Source organism: Hemitrygon akajei, chromosome 20 (assembly GCF_048418815.1).
Source record: "Hemitrygon akajei chromosome 20, sHemAka1.3, whole genome shotgun sequence".
Taxonomy (NCBI): domain Eukaryota; kingdom Metazoa; phylum Chordata; class Chondrichthyes; order Myliobatiformes; family Dasyatidae; genus Hemitrygon; species Hemitrygon akajei.
This window is the reverse complement of record NC_133143.1, coordinates 42,194,012-42,218,985: the sequence shown is the minus strand read 5'-3', so window position 1 is coordinate 42,218,985 and position 24,974 is coordinate 42,194,012. Positions and strand designations below refer to the sequence as shown.

Genomic DNA, 24,974 nt, shown 5'->3' with positions numbered 1-24,974 from the left:
TAGATGCATATCATATTTTTTACTGAGTTAAGTATTGTATGTAATGAGTTTTGCTACAACAAGTGTATGGGACATTGGAAAAAAGTTGAATTTCCCCATGGGGATGAATAAAGTATCTATCTATCTATCTATCTATCTATCTATGAGGTACAATATTCTAGGAATAGGCAAGATGCAGGTACTTGGCATCTTAGTAGGTATTTTTCAAGCACTTGTCAAAACTGCAGAGATAAAAGTAACATCATAAACCTCTAGTTATAATAAACACAAGAAATTTTGCAGATGCTTAAAATCCAAATCAAGCATACTAAATGCTGGAAGAGCTCAGCACGTCAGACAGCATCCATGAAACTGAATAAATAGTCGGAGTTTTGGGCCGAGACCCTCCTTCAAGACTGGAACGGAAAGGGGAAGCTGCCTGAGTATTTCTCAGGCTTTCTACCTATCGTCTGTTGAGATACTGACAGGATATGGGCAATATCTCACCAGCTTTGTAACCCAACACATAGTTTATTGAATAATGACATCATTCAAAATTAATTATAATAAATATTGATGATAATTATAAGATAAAATGAAGTATACAAAACTATATTTTTTTGTTTTTTATGCTTTGCATTTTAGTCCTCCCACTAGATCCAATTTTAGAATATATTGCAAATTTGGCCAAGTAACGATTAAACAAACAGTCCATTTGTAACAGAGCACTTCTCACCTTACAGTGTTCATATGACGTTTCTTCAGATTCTTGATAAACAACGCTAAAGGATATGCTCTTTGGATCAGAAGAGAAGACCCAGCTAATGGTCAATCCACATTCTTCAACTGCAATAGGGATAAGACTGTAGCAGCTGGATTTAATAAACAGCTCTCTGTTACTATTTCCAAACTGTCGAATCTCATCCACTGTGAGGGGTATTTTGAGCCTAAGATGGAAAGAAAACAAATAGGGTTTCAACAATACCTTGCATTTATATAGACATTGCTGATGTAGCAAGATATTGCAAAGTACTTCAATGGAGCATTATTGGGCACAATTAGTGAGTGAGCAATAAAAGATGTATGAAACCTTGATCAATATGGTAAGGTTTTCAGAAGCATTTTATAGGAGAGTCAGAGAAACAATGTAGAGACAGAATTCCATAGTTTGTGGTCTTGACAGTTGAAGACATGGTCACTGACAGTGGAGTAATAAGCATCACTACTGCAAATGAAGTTATAATTGTAGGTGCACTGAGATCTCACAAAATCTACAACAAAACCATAGATTATAGAGACTTGGCACATGAGACCATGCAGAGATTTGGAAACAAATATGAAAACTTTAAATTTCAAGAGTTTACAGACATACAGACAATTAAAAATGTGCACAGTGGATTGTGAATGAGAGTTCATAACATAAAGGCTAGGATAATGGCAGTAAAATATATCAAACTACAAAGAATTCAATGTGCAGTAGTCAGTTTAGGTTGCATTCTTCAATTATAACTGAATACCATGGATGAAGGGGGTATTTCTACCAACATTATGCACTTGCTAACACATTGATCTCCAACTAACTCTACCACTGTTCAGTTCACATTCACTACACCATATATATGCACATATGTATAAGAAATTGTTGTAGTGGAGGCAAATAATCTAGAAGCATTTAATAAAAGGATGAAAGTGCAGCTGTGGTACTTAAAGCATTAAGCATCATCCTCAAGCATTAACCAAAGCTTCTTACTGCGGTTATTTCAATTCTTCACCCCCTGCTGCCAGGATGACCTCTCTGTCCTTAGTCTATTTCATCAAAGCTCAATGTTGGCTCAAAGAATAAAACCTCAATCTTAACTCAACTTCCCTTGTGTTCTCTCTACCCCTCCCAACTTTATCCAGCCGAGCCAACTTTCTCTACTTCTTTGATTTTGTTTGATTTCTGACTTTCCCCAATTCATATGAAAGGTTAACTTCAGGGATATAATATCATAATGTGATATCTGGCAATATCAATTGACGGTATCAGAAGATTTGATTGTTCCTTGTCAATTAAGGAACAACAACAGGGGTTCATATGGAATATTAGACTTCTTTCAGACATAGACTAAACTGATGGACTGCAATAATCTTTCCCGGTTCCTGAAAATTTCTGTGTTTTAAATTTACATGGAAAGCTTTCAGGTACTCACGTATTTTACCACATTTAAATACTCACGTCATTTCACCACATTTCAACAGATTAATCTCCACATCTTGCATAGATTGCCTAGATCCATCTTCAGCTGGAAGTGTTGCACCATCAACTGATGGTGTATCGCAGGTTGGACTTCTGAAAAGAGTAAATTTGTATAGCTAAATGTACAGTACGTGGAGGCTTTCAAGGGGGCTCAAAAGAGGTTCACCAGGATGAGAGAGTATTAGCTATATGGACAAACTTGGATTGTTTTCTTTGCAGTGTTGGAGGCTGATAGATGACATGAGAGAAGTATATAAAGTTACAAAGGCATATATAAGGTGGGTTGTCATAGTATTCTTCCCGGGATAGCAAATGCCAAAAACTAAATGGCATGGAATTAAGATGAGAAGGAAAAAGTTTAAAGGAGATTTTTGACACAGAGAATTGTAATGTCTGGAATATGCTGCCGGGGAGATGGAAGCAGATATGACAGCAACATTTAACAGGTAATTAGACAGGTAAATAAGCAGCAGATGGTGGAATGTAGACCATGTGCAAGCAGATATGATTAGTTTAATTATGCAATACGGCCAGCAGTCAGCAGAGACTTTACTCTTTTATGTTCTAGTGTGGCGATTAGAACTACACACAATACTATGTGTGGACTAGCTCAGGTTTTGTAGAACTGTAACATGATATCTCATCTCTTATGAGAGTCTCACACAAGAGCCTTGAACAGAAATAGCAATTATTCCTTTGTCTCCTTAAATGTTGCTTGACTAGCTAATTCCCTCCAGCTTTTTGATCATTGCTTAACATGCATGATTAAGGCAATCAATTATTATTGTTGTGACTCTGATGAGGACAGGACAGGTTGCATCTTTTCTTCTAAACATATTAACAACATGGCATTAATTCCATTGTTCAGTTTGAATAGGTTCGCATGGTCATGTGGCCTTCCCAATACAGCAATCAGAGTGACTTGTGCCCCAAGACAGAAAATACTGGAAACACTCAGCAGATCAGTCAATGTACATAGAACTAGAAACAGAATTAGCAGTTAACTTTGAAGAACATAATATGCAAGGGTCTTTGATCTGAAATTTTAACTGTTTTCTTTTCCATAGATGCTGCTTGACCTTCTTAGTTTTTCCAGCAATTTTTGTTTTTATTTGGGTTTCCAGCATCTGTGTTTTTTCAATTTTCATTTCTCATGTAACAAATATGTTTGCACACTTCCAAATTGAACAATATTCAGCAATAGGCGCACCAAACAACAGATGCTACATAGTCAAAACTATATGGCCAATACATAAACTAGAACTAGTGACTTATAATACAACTATTTTTATACTTCATGCTCTACACGTCAAAGACTTTTTTTGTCCTGCTCATTCTGTCCTGGCATTTTCAACATCTATGAACATATCTGTACTATTCCTGCAACCTTTTCAAAATGGTACTATTTGCTAATCTTTTTACTCTTACTACTGAAATGTATTGCTTCAGATTTCTCAGTCACCGATGCGTCTATCTTAAATACGTAAATAATTTGATTATTATCACATGTACTGAGGTACAGTGAAAAGCTTGTCTTGCATACCATTCATAGAGATCAATTCATCACAACAAGGTAAAACAATAACAAAGTACAGAATGAATTGTTAAGACTACAGGGAAAGCATGATGCAGGTAGACAATAAGGTGCAAAGTCAAACGAGGTAGACGGTGAGGTCAAAAATCCATCTTATCACCAAAGTAAGTTGTTCAATAGTTTTATAACAATGGGATGGAGGCTGCCTTTGTGTATCACCACTTTATGATTTTTTTTTTGCTATAATCCTTACAGTAGTGGTTACCAACCTTTTTAAAGCCAAGATCCCCTACCTCGGCCTCAGTGAAAGGCAAGATCGACTCCAAATCGATTAGTTACACGCATGCGCACCGGGGCAGAAAAGACCGGAAGTAAAAATAATGTATGAACACCAGGGGTGACCACCCCTTATTTTGGCACCGTGGACAGGTTTAATATTCACAATATTTTTGCGGACCAGCTGACGGTGGGGGGGGGGGGAGGGGGGGTGCTAAACGCGACTGGAATTCAGCAATACTCGAAGCATGTTCCTTATGTCCAGTCTATTCCGCAATTTAGTTTTCGTGGCTCTCAGCTTCTGTCCCGCTCGTTCACGTTTTTTCCGCTGGAAAAAAACTCAACGGGTTTATGTTTAAGGGCAGGGTGCTTGGACTCAAGGTACCAAAGCAGTTTTGAGGGCTTCATTGCCTCATTAGACAGCCTCCGGGCCCAAACTCCAGCCTCTCGCCCGCCCACCGCCAGACGCGTTGGCCAGGTGTGGCTGTTCCCATGCCGGGGCCGCAGCGGTCACAGTCCGGCGAGAGTGACCAACCGAGCAAGGAGTGCATTAGGAGTGCTCTCCCGACCCCTTGTAGGATCTATCGGCTGACAAAAGTTTGTTTCAGTAGATCACAGCGAGGTAGCTGCTCTGCTGCTTATGAAACCCTGAGCCCGAATGAGGTCTGTGAATAGTTTAGCACCGGGTTCCTCATGAACATTTGGTGTGGTAGACAGGTTTAGAGGCGGCGTCCATCTGTCCACACTCTAGGCCAGTAGCAATGGCACTTCCTGGCGGCCGGTTACCCAAGGCCAACCAGTGATCCCTGACGCGCTTGGGTAATGAGCTTGCGTATATTCAAGTCCAACAGTGGGCGTGACAGGGAATGAGGAAAGATGCAACTGACTCATATCGTTTCCTCGCTGCCCAGTGGTTGGGGACACTAAAGTACACCGTAGTGCACTGGTGGGGGAGCTACACGCATGCGCACCAGGCAGAAAGAACGGAACTAAAACCCTGTAACCCGGAAACAATCTCTCAACAGTATTTGTGTATTTCTTTTTCTTTTTTTTCCGGGATCTGTTGGGAAAGTCTCAAAGATCGACTAGTGTATCGCGATCGACGGGTTGGCAACTACTACCTTACAGTTTACCACATGAGTGAGTTTTATGTCATCTGTGAACTTCAAGTCCATTGTCCATGTAATGTCTTCTCTGGGAGAGAGGTTTCAATTATAAAAATAAATGTATTCTTTCCACTTTTGAAATTATTTTCAGTACATTAAACTGAGAAACAATCTCACCAAAACACTGTTAAAAACAAAATAAGGATTAAAGGGAATCTGTACATATATTTTTCATGCTGGTTGTCGAGATTTATTTTTAACATTTCCTTCCTGTAACTGTTTATTTCGATTCTTGTAATTGTTCCACCTTGTATTCAGTTTCTGTTTCTCTTTGTTTCGTAACCCTTTGCCTCAACAATTAATCTGCTACCGTAGATTTCGCACTACAGAGCGCACCTGATTAAAAGCCGCTGGCTCTAATTTTAGAAAGAAAATCAATTTTGTACTTGTACAGGCCGCACCGGATTTTAGGCCGCAGGTGTCCCACGTTGTAATATGAGATATTTACACAGAAAGATATTACACGTGAGGATTTTTTAACTTTTAATTAAATCCATATGGTAACAAACAAATACATATTGCAAATGCTTTTTTTCGAACCGTGCCTGTAATACGGCTACTTTTAAATATACATACGTATCGGTAACACACAAATTACGTTGCATATACATTCCAATATCTCCTAGCGACTGGTAAAAATATATATACTGCAGCCTACCAGGAAAAGTTATTGATCGCCTTTAACTTAAAAGCAGCGTTTTGGCTCCGCCGCTCCCCCCCACCTTCCCGTTTATCGCAAACCGGTATTTCCCACAAGACGCGGCGAAACCGGATGTGACGTCTAGCATTCCGGGCTGTAATACAGAAAACATACTAACAAATGAATTACTAAGCGAAAATATTATAAACTAAATAACTGCCATAAAGGCAGCACAATGCTTTTCTTCGAGTGTTTTCCATGTTGATGAGGGTGAGTACAAATGACTGATTTACAATAATTTAATTGTGAAAGTGCGCTTGATTTATCGTACAAATTTATTGGACCTCTGTGAACTACTCATCAATTTTATTGGTCTACTGTTACGAGGCAAAATGTTTTTGGCGGCATGAAAAAAAACCATGCATTAGCCGCACCGTAGTAAAGGCCACAGTGTTCAAAGCTGTTCAAAATGTGGGAAAAAAGTAGCGGCTTAAAATCCGGAATCTACGGTAATTAAATTTGTGGATGATATTACACTGATTGGCTTTATCTCAAATAATAACGAGACAGCCTACAGAGAAGAAGTCATCAGCCTGACACATTGGTGTCAATCTCTTCCTCTATGTCATAAAAACAACGGAGCTGGTTGTGGACTACAGGAGGAATGAAGACAGGCTAACCCCTATTGACGTCAATGGATCTGGGGTTGAGAGGGTGAACAGCTTTAAGTCCCTTGCCATAAATATCACCAAGGATTTCACATGGTCTGTACATACTGGCTGTGAGGTGAAAGAGGCACAACAGCACCTCTTTAACCTCAGACAGTTGAAGAAGTTTGGTATGGGCCCCAAATCCTAAGAACTTTCTACAGGGGCACAATTGAGAGCATCCTGACTGGCTGCATCACTGCCTGGTATGGGAGAGTGGTGCGGACATCAGAGCGTATCTGTAGATGTGAAATTCCCACTATTCAAGACATTTGCAAAGACGTGTGTGTAAAAAGGGCCTGAAGTATCATTGGGGATCTGAGTTACCCCAGTCAATGGCTGCTACCATCCGGGAAATAGTACTGCAGCATAAAAGCCAAGACCAACAGTCTCCAGGACAGCTTCTTCCACCAGGCCATCAGACTGATTAATTCACACTGATACAATTGTAATTCTATATTATACTGACTGTCCTGTTGTAAAAACTATTTATTACAAACTACTATAAATTTCACATTGCACGTTTTCAACAGTGACATAACGTAAAGACATAATGAAAATCTCACATGCACACCTGTGAGATTTGGGGGTGGCATGTGTGAAAAACAAGCTGTTTGAAACTTGATCTTCAGTTCATAGAAAAACGAGGACAGTTGAACAAGAACAAAGGCCAAGGAGGGTTGACAGTCAGTGACTGGATGAGAATTTGGGGGTAAATGCTACAATGGTGTAGCAGCACTCAGTACTGAAAGAGCAAAGTTTAGTGTTTTGGCATGATGTAACTTAGGTCACAATGGAGTTATAGAGCCCTAGTTACAGCACTCAACACCAGTCTTGGATAACTTGGCAACAGTGTTCTGTGCTCAGAGGGAGCTGAATGTCTGCCTGTACAATGTTGGACCTGGATGATGGGACATGGTGAAATGAGGGACTTGATAATATTTAGAACAAGTCCAGGAGAAGAGTCTAAAGAATGGGGCTTGCAGGCAGCTGATACCAGGGTAAAAGAAAACAATTTAAAGGATTCGTATTCAGTGGTGCGAATAAGAAAAAAGATATGTGAGGTAGATATATGTAAAGTTACTCATTTTGCAAGCAATTGGACAGCCAGGATAAGAACATTCTAGTGTGACCAAAATATAACAGAGATATAAATTCAGTTTTGTCAAGAAGGTTCTAGGCCCTGAAGGAACAGCTGAAGGTATTTTAAAGCTGCTTAATATAGGGTTTGATTTACTACATCAATATAAAAAAAGAGAAAAAAACAGGTAAGCAGGTAATCTTGAAATTTTAGGTGTCTGTAGAATAGAGTAATTTAAAAATCTTAAGAAACTAAACATATTTAGGAAAGAAGAAATCAACTGCAAAAACTGGAATGACTATCACATTAGGAAGATTAACTTGCAAAAATTGTTATTGAACAGAGTGCATTTTTTGGAGACTATGGGTTCTCTTTCTGTTTCAAAATAAAGAAATACATATGGACACCATGTTAGTATCAGCAGACTTTGGACACAGCTATTTCATACACAGCTAGGACCCACAGTTAATAGCAAACAATAAAGCTGATTTTATACCAAAGGTGCTACTTTTGAGCTCAAAGCTCTGCTAACAACTATTTTTAATCTGAAATGTTGTCTTCCAAAGATGATGAATACATCAATGGTAGAGTGTATTACAGGCCTAAATTTGGATGGCACGTGTATAAAATGAGTCCTGTGATGCTCATACTGCTCCAGGTTTTATGTTCAATCAGTGCAGGCCTCTTCTGCTACGGTCATTTCACATACACATACCCAAATTACTACTGCAAACTTCCCACTCTCACCAATATCATACATAATGAGGACTTTCCTCTATTTGATGGACATCCCTCTTAAAACATTTTCTATCAATGTACCTGTCTAAATGTCTTTTATATGCTATAATTATACTCAACTCTGCCAGTACCTCCGGCAGCTCTTTCTGTATACCCATTATAGTCTGTGTGGAAAAAAATGCCTCTCAGATCCCTTTTAAATCTTTCCCCTGTCAACTTAAACCAATGCCGTCTAGTCTTAAATTCCTCAAGTCTATGAGAGACTGTGATCAATCACCTTATCTATATCCCTTGTGATTTATAAACCGCAATAAGATTACCCCTTAATCTCCTATGCTCAAAAGAAAAAAGTCCCAGCCTATCGAGTTGTGCCTTATAGATCATGCTATAACATCCTCAGGAGTTTTCTTCCTGCACCCTTTCCAATTTAATACACCCATCCAACCAGAACTGCACACTCTAATCTAAATGCAGTCTCACCAATGGCTGGTACAGCTGTAGCACAATGTTTCAACTCTTGTACTGAATGCCCAATGAAGGCAAGCATGCCAACCACCTTTTACACCATCTTACCTATGTCTCCACTATCAGGGAAATAAGTACAAATTGCTTGGTTCTACAGCACTTTCCAGGGTGCTGCCATTTACGGTGTAAATCCTGCCCTGGTCTAATTTACCAAACTGTAACACCTCACACATGTCGAGTTAAATTCCATTTATCATCCTCTAGTCCACCTACCCCAGTGGGTCTAGATCCACTCATAAGCACCCTCTACACTGTCCACTACACCACCAGTTTTTGTATTTTCTAGAAATCATGTTGACAGCATTGTTATCCAAATCAATAACATGGCTCAAATCAATAACACTGATTCCTGTGTTTTTCATATTGGCCTCCAACCCTTCACTTCCACCTTCAGCTTGCTTCCACCAAGCCAATTATATGTATGTATCTACCTATGTACCTATCTACCTATCTATTAATTAATTTGTATCCAATTAACTAGCTCAGTCTGGATTCCATGTGATGTAACCTTCTAGACCCAATCACGTGGAATACGGTCAAAAATCTTGTCGAAGTTCATGGTCTTCAAAAACTTTATGGTTATCTGTCTACCCTCCTCAATTCTCTTGGACACATCTTCAAAAAGTCAATCAAATTTGTGAAACATAACTTACCATGCATAAAGTCATGCAGTCTAACCCTAATCAGTACAGACAGTCCCCGAGTTACGAATGTCTGACTTACGGACAACTCATACTTACAAACCGAGGAAGGAGAACACCGTCCGCCATTTTAAGTTGGATCGCGATGCCATCCACCATTTTGAGTCGGATCGTGACACCGTCCGCCATTTTGATTCAGATTGCGACGCCGTCCGCCATTTTAAGTCCTCGCCGTTGACACTGTATTGAGTGTGTAACTTTGTATTTGGCTTAAATTTTTCTTAGCAAGATTCACCCTTACCCCGCTCCCCCCTTTCAGTCGGCTGGTGGCGCAGTCAGATCAGCGTCGGGCTGGAGAAGAAGTTCCTGAATTCGATCCAGTGACAGACCGCTCCCATGCCGGGTTGATGTCGATCCAGTGACTCCCGTAGCTTCTGTGCTGGGTTGATGTTGAGCTTGCAACTCGACCTCATAAAAAACACTGCCACTTCCAGTTTAAATCCCCACGCGGAATATTGTGGAGGATCAAATACCCAAACCCAGCACAGCCCCCACCTGTCCCATTTAGCCTGTCTCAGTGCGGTGGACTTTCAGACCCAGGGAATTCAGTACAGTTGTCCTTAGGACCCAGTGGACCTCGGGACCCGCAGTGTTTCTGTTCCATTGACAGGAAGCAATCGCGATTGAAAATAAAGTGGAAATAATAAAGCAATCAGAAAGAGGTGAAACGCCATCGGTCATTGGAAAAGCATTAGGCTACAGTCAGTCAACAATCGGAACAATTTTAAAAGATAAAATGAGAATAATGGATCATGTGAAAGGCCCTGCCCCGATGAAAGCTACAATTATTACTAAGCCACACAGTGGTTTAATCATTGGAGTACATACGTTTCTTAAGTGTTTTTTATGCACAGAAAGGTAAAATATATACTATATACTAAGACAAACGTTTGACTAACTGACACTAAATAACACCGGATGTACTTGTTACGACTTACGTACAAATCCGACTTAAAGACGGACTCAGGAACGGAACTCATTCGTAGCCCGGGGACTGCCTGTACTTGCTTTTCCAAATGTAAGAACATGTCCCTTAGGATCTCCTCCATTAACTTTGCCAGTACTGTTTTCCTCACTGGCCTATAGTTCCTTGGCTTGTCCTTTCAGCTTTTCTTGAAAAAAGGCACCACACTTGCCACCTTCCACTCTTTCAATACTTCACCTTTGACCAAGGAAGATACAAATATCTCTCTGAGTACCCATGAAATTTCTTCCCTAGCTTCACTCAAAGCCCTAGCATACACCTGGTTAGGCCCAAGAGACTTGCCAACTCATATGCTTCAAGACTGCGAGCATTTATAATGTGGGTATGTCCCACAATATCATTCAGTACATACCCTAATTCCTTAGCTTACATGACCTTCTCCATAGTAAATACAGATGAGAAATATTCACCTAAGATCTTTCCCATCCCTTGAGACCCTACTGAACATTAAGGAGAACTATTCTCTCCCTAACATCCATATTGCTCTTAAGAATCCAGTCAAGATGTCACCTACGTACAACGCTCCTTCGGTCTGCATCTGGATAGATGATGAAACTATGTATTTCACTTCTTTTACGTCTTTTATGTTTGTTTTACATCTTGAACGTATTTCTGGGACTGTTGGAGTCTGTGATTTGCCATTTGGAGATCATTTGGGTGTTTCAGCGCTCTGCAGTCTTCAAGGAGACTCTGGGAGGCTGAGGCAGCATGCGGGAACCTTGTGGCGAGAAGGCTGCGAGTCGATGTTCGACTCCATTTCACTGGTGAGATTGCTCTGCTATAGAGAGGGAGAATGTTGTCCAGGTTTTCTGCGTTTTGAATGTGGACTTTTTTCAGTCTTACAGTTTTTTTGTATTCTGGGTTTTTCGCCCGATTTTGCTTGGGGATGGGGGATTTGGGGGTCATTTTGTCTTTTCCAATTTTGTTCATTTTTTTGGGTGGGGAGGAGGGATTTGGGAGTTGATGATCGTACTGCCTCGCTTTTCTTTCTTAGTTCTGTGGCTATCCGGAGAAGAATTTTAAAGTTGCATACTTTAACAATAAATGAACCCTTGAGCCTTTAAATCTCTTAAGATTCTACTTGACCTCATTTGCCAGAAGTCCCATAGCCCAGCAACAAGGCGGTGTATGACTATTAATTCATGCTCAAACACAGATTTTTCAAAAGAGTGATCAAGAAAGATTAATTTCCCTTAGAACAATACTCAATAATTATGGTGCATTGCATTTGTTTATCCAACGAGTAATGAGAGGTCTGAAACTCACTTCCTGAGACAGTAGTTCAGACAGAAAATCTTATCACGTTTAAAAGTACCTCAATAAGTAAAGTCAAAGGATTCAAAGTACATTTATTATCAAAGTGTGTAGAAATTATTAAAAACACAAAATGCTGGCAGAACTCAGCAGGCCAGACAGCATCTATGGGAGGAGGTAGTGACGACGTTTCAGGCCGAAACCCTTCATCAGGAGTGAAGTAACATGAGATGGTTGTGTTACTTCACTCCTGATGAAGGGTTTCGGCCCGAAACGTCCTCATTACCTCCTCCCATAGATGCTGTCTGGCCTGCTGAGTTCTGCCAGCATTTTGTGTTTTAATTGACTTCCAGCATCTGCAGATTCACTCGTGTTGCCTTTGTGTAGAAATTATACAACCTTGAGATGTGTCTGTTTACAGGCAGCCACAGAACAAGAAACATGAAAGAACTCAATTTCAAAAAGACCCAAATTGTAAAGAAAGAAAAAACACAAATCATTGAATTGAATTGACTTTATTTCTTACATCCTTCACATATATGAGTAAAAATCTTTGTTGCATCTCCGACTAAATGTGCAATATACAATTTATAGTCATTTGCAATAAATAGTATGTACAACAGGACAGTCAATATAGCATAGAAATACAATTGCATTGGTGTGAATTAATCAGTCTGAAGGCCTGGTGGAAGAAGCTGTCCTGGACCATGTTGGTCCTGGCTTTTATGCTGTGGTACCGTTTCCTGGATGGTAGCAGCTAGAATAGTTTGTGCGAGGGGTGAATTGGGTTCCCAATGATCCTTTGGGCCCTTTATACACATCTGTCTCTGTAAATGTCCAGAATAGTAGGAAGTTTACATCTACCGAGTCCTACAATTGAGGGAGGTACAGTTCCCATACCAGGCAGTGATGCAGCCAGTCAGGATGCTCTCGATTGTGCCCCTGTAGAAAGTCCTTGGGATTTGGGAATTCATGCCAAACTTCTTCAACCATGTGAGGTGAAAGAGGTGCTTTCGTGCTTTTTCACCACACAGCCGGTATGTGCAGACCACGTGAGATCCTTGGTGACGTGTATGTCAAGGAACTTAAAGATGTTCACCACCTCAACCCCAGACCCATTGATGTCAATAGGAGTTAGCGTGCTTCCATTCCTCCTGTAGTCCACAACCAGCTCCTTTATTTTTGTGACATTGAGGCAGAGGCTGTTCTTTTGACACCACTGTGTCAGGGTGATGACTTCTTCCCTGTAGGCTGCCTCATTATTATTTGAGATAGGCCAATCAATGTGGTATCATCAGCAAATTCAATTAGCAGATTAGCCTCTCAAAGCATTTGCTTATTATTGAGGTGCATGCGAAAGGACGCCAGTCATTCAAACATGTTACCTTTGTCTTTTTTAGGTACAGGAACAATGGTGGATGCTTTGAAGCAGGAGGAGAGAGAGAGAGATTAAAAATGTCTGTAAATACATGTGCCAGTCGTGCTGCACATATCCTGAGAACCCGCACTCGAATGCTGATTGGTCCCGCAGCCTTGCGACTGTCCGCTCACTGGAAACACCTGCATACTTCAGCCTCAGAGATTACCAAGGTGCAGGTCGCTTCGACGGCTCTCTTCGGGAGCTCAGTGTTCGCAACATCAAACCAAACGTAAAAAAGATTTAGCTCATCTGGCAGAGAAGCAGCAAAGTTGGCAGCTGCATTGCACTTAGATTTGAAGTCTGCGATGGTGTGCAGTTCTTGACATTAGCTGCATGTGTTGTTTGTGGACAGTTGTGCCTGAATCTCGTCCATATACTGTCGTTTCGCTGCCTTGATGAATTTGCATAGATCGTAGCTGCATTTCTTGAGTTTCTGTTGGTTACCGGCAATGTAAGCTCCCTCTTGCGTGATAAGTGCTGCACGCAAAGATCTGTTGATCCAGGGCTTCTGATTTGGATCGACCCTGACCGATTTTGGGGACAATGTCCTTGATGCACTTCTGAACGAAGCTCGTGACCCCTTCCATGAACTCGGAGACATCTTCATCACGAAAGACATTCCGGTTGATGTCATCAAAGCCATCCTGTAACATGGAGACCGACTGATCGGACCAGTGGTGGACGGTTTTAACTATGGCTGCCTCTTGTTTCAGCTTCTGCTTGTACATCAGCAGAAGCAAGACGGAGGAATGATCCGACTTCCCAAACAGCGGATGGAAGAGCGCTTTGTGAGTGCTGTGGAAGGGAGAGTAGCAGTGGTCGAGTATGCTATCTCCCCCATGTGCTCACCTGTCATGCAAACAACAGAAGCAAGCAACAGTATTCCAAGCCAAACTGAGTCCTTAGATCTAAATCCCCAGAGCAGACCCAAAGCCTTGATCTCAGTTCATAAAACAGCCACGTAAACCGGCAGATTACAAGGTTACGAACTAAGAGAAAATAAGGGGAATTACCTTAAATAGTACAAACCCATTTCCAGAAAAGTTGGGATATTTTCCAAAATGCAATAAGAACAAAAATCTGTGATATGTTAATTCACATGAAACTTTATTTAACTGACAAAAGTACAAAGAAAAAAATTTCCAATAGTTTTACTGACCAACTTAATTGCATTTTGTAAATATACACAAATTTAGAATTTGATGGCTACAACACACTCAACAAAAGTTGGGGCAGAGGCATGTTTACCATTGTGTTACATCACCTTTCCTTTTAATAACATTTTTTAATCGTCTTGGAATTGAGGATACTAATTGTAATAGATTTGCAATTGGAAATTTTGTCCATTCTTGCTTGATATAAGACTTCAGCTGCTCAACAGTCCGTGGTCTCCGTTGTCTGATTCTCCTCTTCATGATGCGCCATACATTTTCAATAGGAGATAGATCTGGACTGGCATTAGGCCAGTCAAGCACATGCACTCTGTGTCTACAAAGCCATGCTGTTGTAGCCCGTGCAGAATGTCGTCTGGCATTGTCCTGCTGAAATAAGCATGGACGTCCCGGGAAGAGACGTCACCTTGATGGCAACATATGTCTCTCTAAAATCCTAATACACACCTCAGAGTCAATGGTACCTTCACATATATGCAACTCACATATGCCATGGGCACTGATGCACCCCCATACCATCACAGATGCTGGCTTTTGCACCTTTCGCTTATAACAATCAGGATGGTTGTTTTCATCTTTGGCACGGAGAACTCGACGCCCGTTTTTTCCGAAAACTAGCTGAAATGTGGACTCATCTGACCACAACACACAGTTCCACAATCTTTCAGTCCATCTGAGATGAGCTCGGGCCCAGAGAACCCGCCGGCGTTTCTGCATAGAGTTGATGTATGGCTTCCTCCTTGCGTAATACAGTTTCAAGTTGTATTTCTGGATGCAGCGACAGAGTGTGTTAAGTGACAATGGTTTTCTGAAGTACTCCCAAGCCCAGGTGGCTATAATTGTCACAGTAGCATGACGGTTTCTTAGGCAGTGCCGCATGAGGGCTCAAAGATCACGCGCATTCAACTGTGGTTTCCGACCTTGCCCTTTACGCACTGAGATGTCTCTGAAATCTCTGAATCTTTTCACAATATTATGTACTGTAGATGTTGAAAGACCTAAATTCTCTGCAATCTTGCGTTGGGAAATGTTCCTTTTGAACTGACTAACAATTCTCTCACGAATTTTGGCACAAAGGGGTGAGCCACGACCCATCCTTGCTTGCAAAGACTGAGCCTTTGATGGACGCTACTTTTATACCCAGTCATGATACCTCACCTGCTACCAATTAGCCTGCTGAATGTGGAGTCTTCCAAACCGGTGTTACTTGAATATTCTGTGCACTTTTCAATCTTATTTTAACTCTGTCCCAACTTTTGTTGAGTGTGTTGCAGCCATCAAATTCTAAATTTGTGTATATTTACAAAATACAATTAAGTTAGTCAGTAAAACTATTGAAAATCTTTTCTTTGTACTTTTGTCAGTTAAATAAAGGTTCACGTGAATTAACATATCACAGATTTTTGTTTTTATTGCATTTTGGAAAATATCCCAACTTTTCGGGAAATGGGGTTTGTATTTTAATTTGTATGGATATCACAGGGATGATGGTACTTTTCTATGCCATAAGATTTTCTGGTTCACCATTTGCACTCACAAATTAATTTCAGACCAGAATTGCAGCATTCCGTACCTGGATAGCAGTATAGAATTTAAAATGCCTAATTGTGTTTGACACTCATATGACTACATAATGTACATAAAAAGTGGAAAAATGCAATGAGTTTAATGTGCATAAATCTTAAGAAGACCTTCAAGAAAAGAATTTTCAGAGCAATTAAATGCATTAATTATGTGGAGAATGGCAAACCATATTATGAATTAATTAAAATGTAAATAAAGATAGATTTGAAGTTAGTTTCACTGTCTGAGTTAAAGTAAGTGACAATATTCCAGTTTCACAAAAGTTCTATTTATTTCAAGGTCCAGAAGTTTTAAGTCAGCATTTAGTTGAGAACAGAAAAATATTACTTCCTTATTTTCCAGATGTGACAGTGATTACTGTTTCACAATCCAGACACACTCAGAATGCAAGCTGCGGAGACAGTGCAGTACGAACAGAAGTCAATGAAATTATAAAAACATTCTACACCTTCAAACAGAATGACTCAGGTAAAAATTATTTTCAATAAGGAAACTGTATCGCCTGTATAAATGAAGAATCGTATGTTTGCTTTTCTAGTTGTATTCATGGAATGTACCTGATATAATAGTTTCAATTGGAAATATCAAGTGTAAAGTTTAAAGTTAAGTGTTTAACTTTTTAAATTAACATCTATTCTTTACTAATTATCACTATTATGTTTTCAGTTACCCACTTTTGAGATTCCAGCCATCACTGATGATTATTACGACTTGGACATGCTAGACCCTTCACTATTTGAAAACTCCTGTGATACATCAAGTGTCATAAACTTTAGCAGGCTTTTCATCCCCATTTTATATGCAATAATATTTGCCACAGGGCTTTTGGGCAATTTGTTGGTCATTGTGACATTAGTCCTATACGTGAAGCCAAAGACCATGGTAGATATCTACTTGATGAACCTAGCCATCGCTGATCTGATCTTCCTTTGCACCCTGCCATTTTGGGCAGTTGATGCATATACTGAATGGATCTTTGGAACTTTTATGTGCAAAATTATGAATGGTCTGTATACTATAAACTTCTACAGTTGTATGTTAACACTTGCCTGTATAAGTGTCAACAGATACAATTTTATTGTTCAATCAACAAAAATGTATAAAGGTAGAACTAAAATAGTTCACAGTAAGTTAACTTGCATAGGGATTTGGCTGCTTGCAATCATCTTAACCCTTCCAGAATTTATATTAAGTAAAGCATATACTGGTATACCTGACAAAATTATCTGTACAATGATATACCCTTCTAATTTAGACATTATTAAAGTAGGAGTCCATGTAACACAGATGGTGGTGGGATTTCTGATACCCTTTGTGACAATGATTATTTGCTACACAATTATTGCAAAAACTCTGCTCCATGCTAAGGGCTTTAAGAAGAATAAATCATTAAAGATTATTGTTGCAGTTGTAATTGTATTTATGATTTGTGAATTGCCATTTAACATTGTACTTTTGATGCGAACTTTAGAGATCGTAAATGAAGAAAACATGAATTGTGAACTTCGTGTAAATGTAGACTATGCAATTATCATAACAGAAGGAACTGCCTATGTACACTGCTGCCTTAATCCTATTTTATATGTATTTATTGGAGTGAAATTTAGAAACAATTTCATGAAGATTTTAAAAGATATGGGATGTATTAGTCAAAAACAATTGGCGAAATATCTGAAAACCGAGTGTGAGACATCACAGCAAAAATCAGGTATATCAGAAACAACTAGTTTGCACCCTTTATAAGAATCCTGGCTAAATCAAGATATTAAAATGTACATACAAACGTTTGTATATCATGATAATCTGGTCTAGGATTGTATGTGTTTTCCTAATCATTTGCTGTAATTTGATAGGCATTTTCTAATTCAATTGAACTAGGCCTTTGTGGAATAGATGCATTTTATGCAGCATCAAATTCTATGTTAATATCGTCAGACATAAATTGTAAATAGACCCAAAAGTTGTTATGCATAAATTATGTTCAAATGCATGCAAATATGAATTTACCTAATTAAAGCTTTGATAAAATTGTTCAGCATTCATGATTTTGGATTCATTGGTGCAGAACTGGTGCAGGATCTTAAAATAATGCAAGAGTATAAAAGCTATTGGTTGCACAAGAAGTTTACGAAGTTACACAATCAGAATCAATAGAGGAACACCCAATTCAGTAAAGAGTAAAATTATAACTGAACATGAATTAAAATTCAAGTGACCAAAAATGAAGTTCCAGTGAGATTTGACAATGACAATGTATTTATATTTTCTGAATATTGACTGGTCTTCTATGTTTATTTTTATTTGGAGGAATTAATGGGGTTGAAACCCAGAGTACTAAAACAAGTAGTCATGGAAATAATGGATGCATTCGGCTTACAAACTTTATAGATTATTAAACAGTTCCTGCAGATTGGAAGACGGTAAATGTAACCCCACCATTTAAAAATGAAAAGAAAAAGAACACACAGAGAACACGGACCAGTCAGCCTAACATGAGTACTACTGAAAATGCTGGAGCATATTGTTAAGGATGTGATATCAGAACAGGATTAAATAAAGACAACATTGACTTTTGAAAGGAAGATGATGTTTAATAAACCTGTTGCGCTTTTTTTGAGGATATAACTGGTAGGAAGAAACCAATGGATGTGATGTATTGGATTTTCTAGTGGCATTGATTTAAAATTGATTGTAATACAGGAAACAGGGTGATATAATAAATCAGTTGCCACAGCTATCCTCACAAACCACTTAAATGCCCAACACATCATGCACCCTTCTGCCTCATCTGCCGAGAATCTGCAATTCACAGAGGGGCCATATCAGTCACCTCAGAATCCACGAGAACGGAATAAAAACAAGTCATCCTCAAAGCTGTGGATTGCTTAAGAAAAAGATTATACTATACACTCACTTGCAACTTAATTAAATACAAGAGTAGAACTCGGTGTGGTCTTCTGCTGCTGTAGCCCATCCACTTAAAAGCTCAATGTGTTACATGTTCAGAGATGGTCTTCTGCACAATACTGTTGCAACAAATGATTATTTGAGTTACTGCCGCCTTCCTGTCAGCCTGAACCAGTCTGGCCATTCTCTTCTGACCTCTCTCATTAACAAGGCAATTTTGCCCATAAAACATCTGTGTATTGGTTTTTTTTTCATTTTACACACCATTCTCTGTAAACTCTAGAGTCTGTCGTGTGTTAAAATCCCAGGAGATCAGCAGATACTCAAACCTCTCCATCTGGCACCAACAATCATTCCACAGTCAAAGTCACTTAGATCACATTTTTTCCCCATTCTGATGTGTGGTCTGAACAATAACTGAACCTCTTGCACGCTTTTATGTACTGAGTTGCTGCCACATGATTCAATGAAATTTTTGCAGGTCCAGGTATACCTAATAAGCAGACCAATTTGCAGGACAGAAGCAAATGGAATGTTTCTAAGTCTGTTAATTACACAACAGAGTGAGATTATGAATTCAAATGTGGTGGCAAAGAATATTCAAGTTGACTTAGGCAACTTGCACCATTGGGCAAATCCATGACAATGCAGAGTAACATGAATAAACGTGAAGTCATCTATTTTGATAGGTAAAACTGAAAGAACGAGTGCTGATTTAATGGGGACAGTTTGGAAAATGTTGATGTACTAAAGAATTAGTTTGTTCTTGTAATCACTGGAAGTAAGCATGCAGGTGCAGCAAACAGTCAAGGCGGCAAATGGTATGTTTGTGCTCATTGTAAGATATTTTGAATACTGGAGCAAGGATACTGTACTGCAGTGTTTGTTAGATCTCATGTGAAATGCTTTATACAGTTTTAAGACCATAAGACTGTAAGACATAGGAGAAGAATTAAGTCATGCGACCTATCAAGCCTGCTCAGATATTCCATCGTAGCTGATTTAATATCCCTTTTAACCTCATTCTCCTGCTTTCTTTCCATAACCTTTGATGCCTGGACTAAACAAGAACCTATCAACTTCTGCTTTAAATATACTCAATGACTTGGTCTCCACAACTGTCGATGGCAATAAATTCCATGATTCACCAGCATCCGGCTACAGAAATTCTTCCTCATCTTTGTTCTAAATGGACGTTTTTCTATTCTGAAGTTGTGTCCTCTAGTCCTAGAATTACCCACTATAGGAAACATCTTCTTCACATCCACTGTATTTAGACTTTTCAATATTTGATAGTTTCAATGAAATCACCCCTCATTTTGTTCGCTTTGTTTTGGTTTGTTTATTTAAGGAAATATGGATTTACAATAGAAAAAATGCAACAAAGGTTCATAAACTGATTCCAGGGATAGCAGATCTATTGCATAAGCAGGCATTGAATCCAGGGCTGGATTCACTGCAGTTTATGAAGGGATCTCATTGATCTCATCAAAGAACAAGATACTGACAAGGCTTGGCAAGATGGGTGGTGAGAGAATGCTTTCCCTTGTTGGGCATCTAGGAAGAAGAATTTCCTCATTCTATCAAGATGGCACTGGAAACCAGCTCATCACATATAGATGGAGGTCGATTAACTTCTGGACACAAGAATTATAGGGCGGTGGAGAAAGCATTGGAACAAAGTTTTGTAACAGAGGAGTAATCAATAATTTAATAAATTGGTGGAGCAGATTAAGGGCCAAATAGTATTTTCCATTTTGCTATGATCCATGTTTGTTTATTCCAGTTTCCTCACTTGTTAAGTGGATTTTTGGTGCATTTCTTCTGTAAGCTAATTTATTATGTCTTGGCATTTTTTATAAGCTACTAAAAGCCCAGAACATTAAATTCTAGAACACATTTTAAAAACAGCATTAGGATATATTATATATGAGAATAAATTTTATTTTAGCTTTTTCTGTGCAGTGGTAAGAATGTGTCAGATCTTACTTAGTCCAGTATACTGTCTGAATTTACAATCACAACGCTTATCCACCCCTACTAATCTTATTCATACATGGAAGGTCCCTTAAGAAACCCATCCTAAGTTAAGAATTTTCTCAAAAAGAACAAGACTTGAGCAGCAACTAAATCTGGGGCTTCTCCATGGAATGCTCTGAAATGTGTTGCTATTGAAAGCCTTTGAACTATTGCTCAAACTAACTTAGAGAAGATGAGAATATGCTTAAACATTAAAAGAATAGTATGTTTATTTCAGAAATGAATTAATGAAATACACTGAGATAAATTAATCAAAAGGAAAGTAATCAAATCAGTAACCTGCCATTAGTTAGTTTTTAAGGTCAATAATCCCAATATTACAACTTAAAGCAAAGGAATCAGATGAAAAGTCTACTTGCTCCCTTAGTCCAGCACCATAATTGGAGGTCAGGTATGTCAACATCTGACTTTCAGCTCATTTCTATTTTCAACAGTTACTCAGGTAAACCAGAGATAAGCTGATACATGGGGATGACACAGCTAGCGGTTCTGTAATTAAGCATAATTCACTACAAAGAAACTTATCTCATCTTCAAAGGGACTTTCTTCCAAAAAAACTATTTAGAAGATGAACATAAATGAATTCTGTAAAATATACCATTGGTATGCTTACAATAGACCCTTGATTTCCTTTGCAACAGATCTCGATTTCATTAGCTCTGTTATTTCAGCTAGGCACCAAAGATTAACTTTATTATCAGAATACATATATAGCACCACATACAACCCCGAGATTCTTTTTCCTGCGGGCATACTCAGCAATTCTTTAGAACAGGAACTGTAAACAGGATCAATGAAAGATCAAGCAGAGCATAGAAGACAACGAACTGCAAATGCAAATAAATAATAAGAACATGAAATAACAAGATAAAGAGTCCTTAAAGTGAGATCATTTGTTGTGGGAATATCTCAATAGATGAGTGTAGGTTATCTCCTTTTGTTAAAGGGCCTGATACTTGGGGGCAGTAACGGTTCTTCAACCTGGTGGTGTGAATTCTGAGGCACTTGCACCTTCCACCTGAAGACAGAACTGGGAAAAAGGTATAGCCTGGGTGGTGAAGATCTTTGATGATGGATGCTGCTTTCCTACAACATCATTTCATGTAGATGTGCTCAATGGTTGGGAGGGCCTTACCTGTGTCATACTGGGCCGAATCCACTGTCTTCTGTAGGATTTTCCATTCAAAGGCATTGGTATTCCCAAACCAGGCTGTAATGCAGCCAGTCAATACACTTTCCTTTACACATCTATAGAATTTTATGAAGGCTTTTGATGTTATGCCGAATCCCTGCAGATTCCTAAGGAAGCAGAGGCTCTGTTGTACTTTCTTTGGGCACATATGGTACTTAATTGTCAAAGTATAATCAAACCAAAGTATAAACAAAACAAAGACTCTTCTTCCTCAGAAAGCTGAAACAGGCCAAACTCCCACAAAAGCTGTTGCTTAACTTCTACAGAAGCACAATTGAAACCATCCTGACCAACAGCGCCACAGTATGGTATGCTAGCTGCACAGCTGCTGAGCAACAAGACCTGTATTGCGTGGTGAAGGCGGCCCAGCAAATTGTCAGGATGGAGCTCCCAGGACTAGACACCATCTACTCCAGCAGACTCAGGAGGAAAGCAATCATCATAACCAGAGACACCACACACCCTGGCCATTCCCTGTCTGACCCGCTTCCGTCCAGCAAAAGGTTCAGGACACTAAAAACCAGAACAAATAGACTGAGGAACAGCTTCTACCCCAGAGCTGTGGCCTCCAACACACCACTCCCACAGAACAATGACTGAAACTGTGAGCACACACAAGGACTCAAATACTTGCACTAATGGCACTTAGTGCATAACTGTGACAGTCTGGTGCTGCTGTAACTTATTTTATGCTACTTATCTATTTAATACCGTTTTTCTATTACTGTCTTGTTCTTATCTGCCGCTTTGTTTGATTGCCTGAGAGGAAGCCAAACAGAGTTTCATTGTACCTATGCATTATGACAATAAAGATCATTCAATTCAATTCAAATATAGGAGGTGAAATAATGAAGTAAATTACTTAGGAGTGAAACAGGACAGTAATTAACTACAGTTATTTTAATTTCCAGCTATTATTAAAGAATGATTTCAAGCAACTCTAAATACAATATATTTCTTGGATGTTTAGTGCATATAACTATTTTAATTTGATTTTGTATGTGAACACGATTAACAGAACATGGATATAACTCCCTCTGCTGGTTATTGGTAGCCATATTAGATTTCTTAATCACTTTAATAACACTTCAAGTCATCATTTCTACAATTTCAACATCGAACCTGTAAACTAATTACAAAATTTCACAACTCTCCCTGTAATATTCTGTGCTAAATCTTGTGTGTGTGTGTGGATAAACAGAAGAGATTATGCAAATGCTGGAAATCCAGAGTAACACACATAAGATGCTAGAAGAACTCAGCAAGTCAGACAGCATCTGTGAAGAGGAATAAACAGTTGATGTTTCAAGCCCAGACCCTTCATCAGATCCTGATGAAAGGGCCTGAAATTTCAACTGTTTATTCCTCTCAACAGATGCTGCCTGACCTACTGAGTTCTTCCAGTATTTAGTCTGTGTTGCTATATGATATTGCATGTATTACCCCATTTTCTGGATGCTTAATTATTGGAAATATTTTGCTTATAGCTATTTCATCTTAATTTTAATATTTGTTATCAAATTGTCATGTAATTTGATTTGTTCCTCCTTAGTTCAGTTTTTCAACTCTTTTTATTTGTGGGTGCCACAGTAGTGTAGCAGTTACTGTGACACTACTACAGCTCAGAGTGTTCCGGAGTTCGGAGCTCAATTCTGGCACCATTCTGTTAGGAATCTCTGGACACCCTCCCTGTGGAATACATGGGTTTTCCCCAGGTACTCTGGTTGCCTCTCACAGTCCAAAGATGTACCGGGTAGGTTAACTGGTCATTGTAAATTGTCTCGTGATTAAATGAGGGTTAATTGTGGTTGTAGGGTTGCTGGGGTGACGTGGCTCGATGGCTGGAAGGGCCTATTCTGCACTGTATTGCTAAATATATAAATAAATGTACCTAGCAGCATCTGAGTGCTTATATTGCACTCCCAGTATTACCTGAGTATGGTGCAAGAAAGCTAACAAAATGTTATGGATCATTATGAGGGGAATTGACTACATAAGTAGAGAGGCATTAATCTGATCCCATCTGGGGCACCATTTGTTTATTGAACTCATTAATTTAATGAATTATATTAATATGTAGGAAACAAATCAGACATTTTCTAGATTAATACTTGGAATGGTCAGGTTGTCCTTTGTTTAAAAATGAGGATTGTTGAACATAAACATTTTTTCTCAGCGAGTATAAATCTTTGAAATCTTCACCAAGAGTGGTAGTAACAGAATTTCTGAATATTTGTAAGGTAGAGAGAGGTAGATAGACTTTTGATAAGCAAAGAGGTGAAAGATCACCAAAGGCAGAAGGGATTATAGGTGTAAGGGTTACATGAGACTAGCCATGACGATATGATTTGGTGGAGTAGATTGGAGTCAACTCCAAATCTGAAAGGAGTTCAAGGGTCTCCATAATATTCTAACAAGAGTCCATAACGGACCAAATCAAGCTGACTGCTAGTTGTTGTCAGCTACTTACATCTCAAAGATTCCAACACAGTGGTCTGTTCACAAACAAAACTTCAAGAGTGCTGAAAAGATGGACCTAGAAAACTGGTTTTGGCTACCTGTCTAATTGCTAAAGATGCAAATAAGTTTGCTACTCTAGCATGAACTTTACCCATGCACTTTCAAAGCAAACTTTCAAAGTCAAGTCATTATGATTCAGGGCTGCAGGTGGTGCTTGTTACCTACACATAGCAACAGAGGTTTCAAGTGAAATTTAGGAGTTTTCTACATCTCAAACAGTTCCCATTGAGGCTCAGATTGCAGCATTCCTTCGTCTGACATAAAAGGTAACGGGTTTATCTTCCACTGCATTTTAAGATACATATAATCCAGGC

At 39.1% G+C, this 24,974-nt stretch overlaps 2 protein-coding genes across 2 annotated transcripts in view; one reads left to right on the top strand and one right to left on the bottom strand.

The window, feature by feature from the left end:
- Nucleotides 1–24,974, bottom strand: part of LOC140713758 (FYVE and coiled-coil domain-containing protein 1-like) — a 223,568-nt gene that overhangs the window by 20,007 nt on the left and 178,587 nt on the right. Inside the window, exons 15-16 of the mRNA XM_073024245.1 lie at nucleotides 2,198–2,311; nucleotides 716–926 (exon numbers count right to left, since the gene is read on the bottom strand). Of these exons, the coding sequence (XP_072880346.1) occupies nucleotides 716–926; nucleotides 2,198–2,311 (325 nt within the window). The remainder of the gene's footprint in view (nucleotides 1–715; nucleotides 927–2,197; nucleotides 2,312–24,974) is intronic.
- Nucleotides 16,369–18,026, top strand: LOC140713760 (C-C chemokine receptor type 7-like). Its single transcript, XM_073024247.1, has 2 exons — nucleotides 16,369–16,469; nucleotides 16,668–18,026. The coding sequence occupies exons 1-2, from the start codon at nucleotides 16,461–16,463 to the stop codon at nucleotides 17,742–17,744; spliced, it is 1,086 nt and encodes a 361-aa protein (XP_072880348.1). The 5' UTR covers nucleotides 16,369–16,460; the 3' UTR covers nucleotides 17,745–18,026.